Here is a 1,810-nt window from a genome sequence, read left to right on the forward strand (position 1 = left end):
GTGCTGGGGGATTGAACCATGGTCCCTGGGCTTTGCTAAGCTTGTTCTAAGTAGGTGCTTTAGACCACTGAGCCATCTCACCAGCCCCATACTTTATATACCTCATTTTTATACTTTTCTGCTAGATGGTTAAGACCAAGATAAAGCAAGACTTATATAACAAGAAATGTAACTTTTGTATCTGATAAGGTCAGTCAAGTACCCTCAGGATTTATCCTGAAGCCCTGTGCCACACTTTGTAGATTCTTTGTCAGTGTCAGCCATGAGGATGAGTCACAGCCATTGCTTGACCAATTTGCTCTCTGTGAAAGCCTGAGAAAATGTTTTTTCTCCATGTGACTCTCCTTAGGCACACTCTACAGTATCAATCACATTGCTCTGTGGCTGCATAATCTTCTTGATCAGAAAATTTGGGACACAACTGAGTTACAGGATGTTACAGTATAAGTTCTCCTATATCCTGAGTCTTCACTGACCTTGAAAGGCTATGGTCAAAACATTGGCTGTCTTTGCAGCCCCTCTATTTCCCCAATTTTTGGTCTGCAAACTTAGGTTGTTAACCCTCCACAAGAGAACCTTATTATTACCCTACAACATATGCAGTTGGGCTTAACTTCACTATCTTTCTGAATATGAAACATCTTAGGCATAACATGGAGCAGGTATTTGCCATCAAGTATTGATATGTTAAACATCATGTCCTTCCTTTCTTTTTCTTTCTTTCTTTCTTTCTTTCTTTCTTTCTTTCTTTCTTTCTTTCTTCTTTCTTTCTTTCTTTTTTTTTCCCATTGATTGGACTCAGGCCCTTGCGCTTGCCCAAGAAGCACTTGTTCTCTGGAGCCATCTCCCCGGCCCCTTCAGATCTTTTTTCAAAATAACTCTCTACAAATATTTGCCCCATGTCTTCTTTTTCTCCCTTTCCATCAAATATCCAGAGTACTATGTTAGCACCTTGAGTCAAATGATTAAGGGTCTATGAGAAGTGCTACAGAAAAGGATGTTTCTGGCTCAGGTCAATGGCAGACTCTATCACTTTTTTACTCATTCATAACTGGTCTTTGGGTTTCTTTTATCCCTTAACCTCATACCTTTTACATGTCCACAGAAATATTCAGCAACTTTGGCAACACCACCCAATAAGGAGGCAGTTTGTAAGCAGAAGATGAAGAGCCCTAGAAGAAATCCCAGTTTAGCGGTCCTCATGGTGCAGCAAATAGCAGGTAGGAGAGTCTTGGTAGCGACTGAAGTTATATACTTTGGTCTTAATACTTGAGTGGGCTGAGCCCCCATATCCCAAGCACCAGGATTAAACATTACTAGGTGTTGAGTTGAACACTAAATGCTTGGGTACCCAGCCATGAAGGTGAAGGTCTCAAACTGATTAGACCCCTGATAGTGAGTCCCATGCTCATGATGAAACCATAGCAACTGAAGGATCAGAGCTTCTGTGTATGTTTAACTCAGGAAGTTGAACCATTGGAGCAAGGAATTGAAAAAGGTTGCTTCCTTTCCACTCTTTTCCTTCAACAGCAGAGAAAAAATGATCTTGGTGTACCAGAATGTAGTAAGAAAGCACTAATAGTTAGAGGGTTGTAGTCATTAAAATATTTTCTGCCACACAGTATGGTAAGTAATTTATATAGGCTAAATCATTTAATCATCACACAGAATGCACAAGGTAAGTGAATTTATCATCTTGAACAGCAGAGGAAATTGAGAGGTATGAGGTCACATCAAGTTTTGAGTTTATCTCTAAACACTGTACTGTGAACACCTTGGGTCTGTTTTGTTCCCTAAGGTTTGAAATTTT

General features: G+C 40.0%; 1 protein-coding gene across 1 annotated transcript in view; it reads right to left on the reverse strand.

The window, feature by feature from the left end:
- The window catches only part of LOC111818019 (kunitz-type protease inhibitor 4-like), a 10,538-nt gene extending 9,324 nt beyond the window's left edge, over window positions 1-1,214 (reverse strand). The window contains exon 1 of the mRNA XM_023720680.1: window positions 1,089-1,214. Coding sequence (XP_023576448.1) covers window positions 1,089-1,203 — 115 coding nt within the window. The 5' untranslated portion in view covers window positions 1,204-1,214. The remainder of the gene's footprint in view (window positions 1-1,088) is intronic.
- Window positions 1,215-1,810: the final 596 nt, after the last annotated feature.

The sequence above is a fragment of the Octodon degus genome, unplaced genomic scaffold (genome assembly GCF_000260255.1).
Source record: "Octodon degus isolate 3935 unplaced genomic scaffold, OctDeg1.0 scaffold00077, whole genome shotgun sequence".
Classification (NCBI taxonomy): Eukaryota; Metazoa; Chordata; class Mammalia; order Rodentia; family Octodontidae; genus Octodon; species Octodon degus.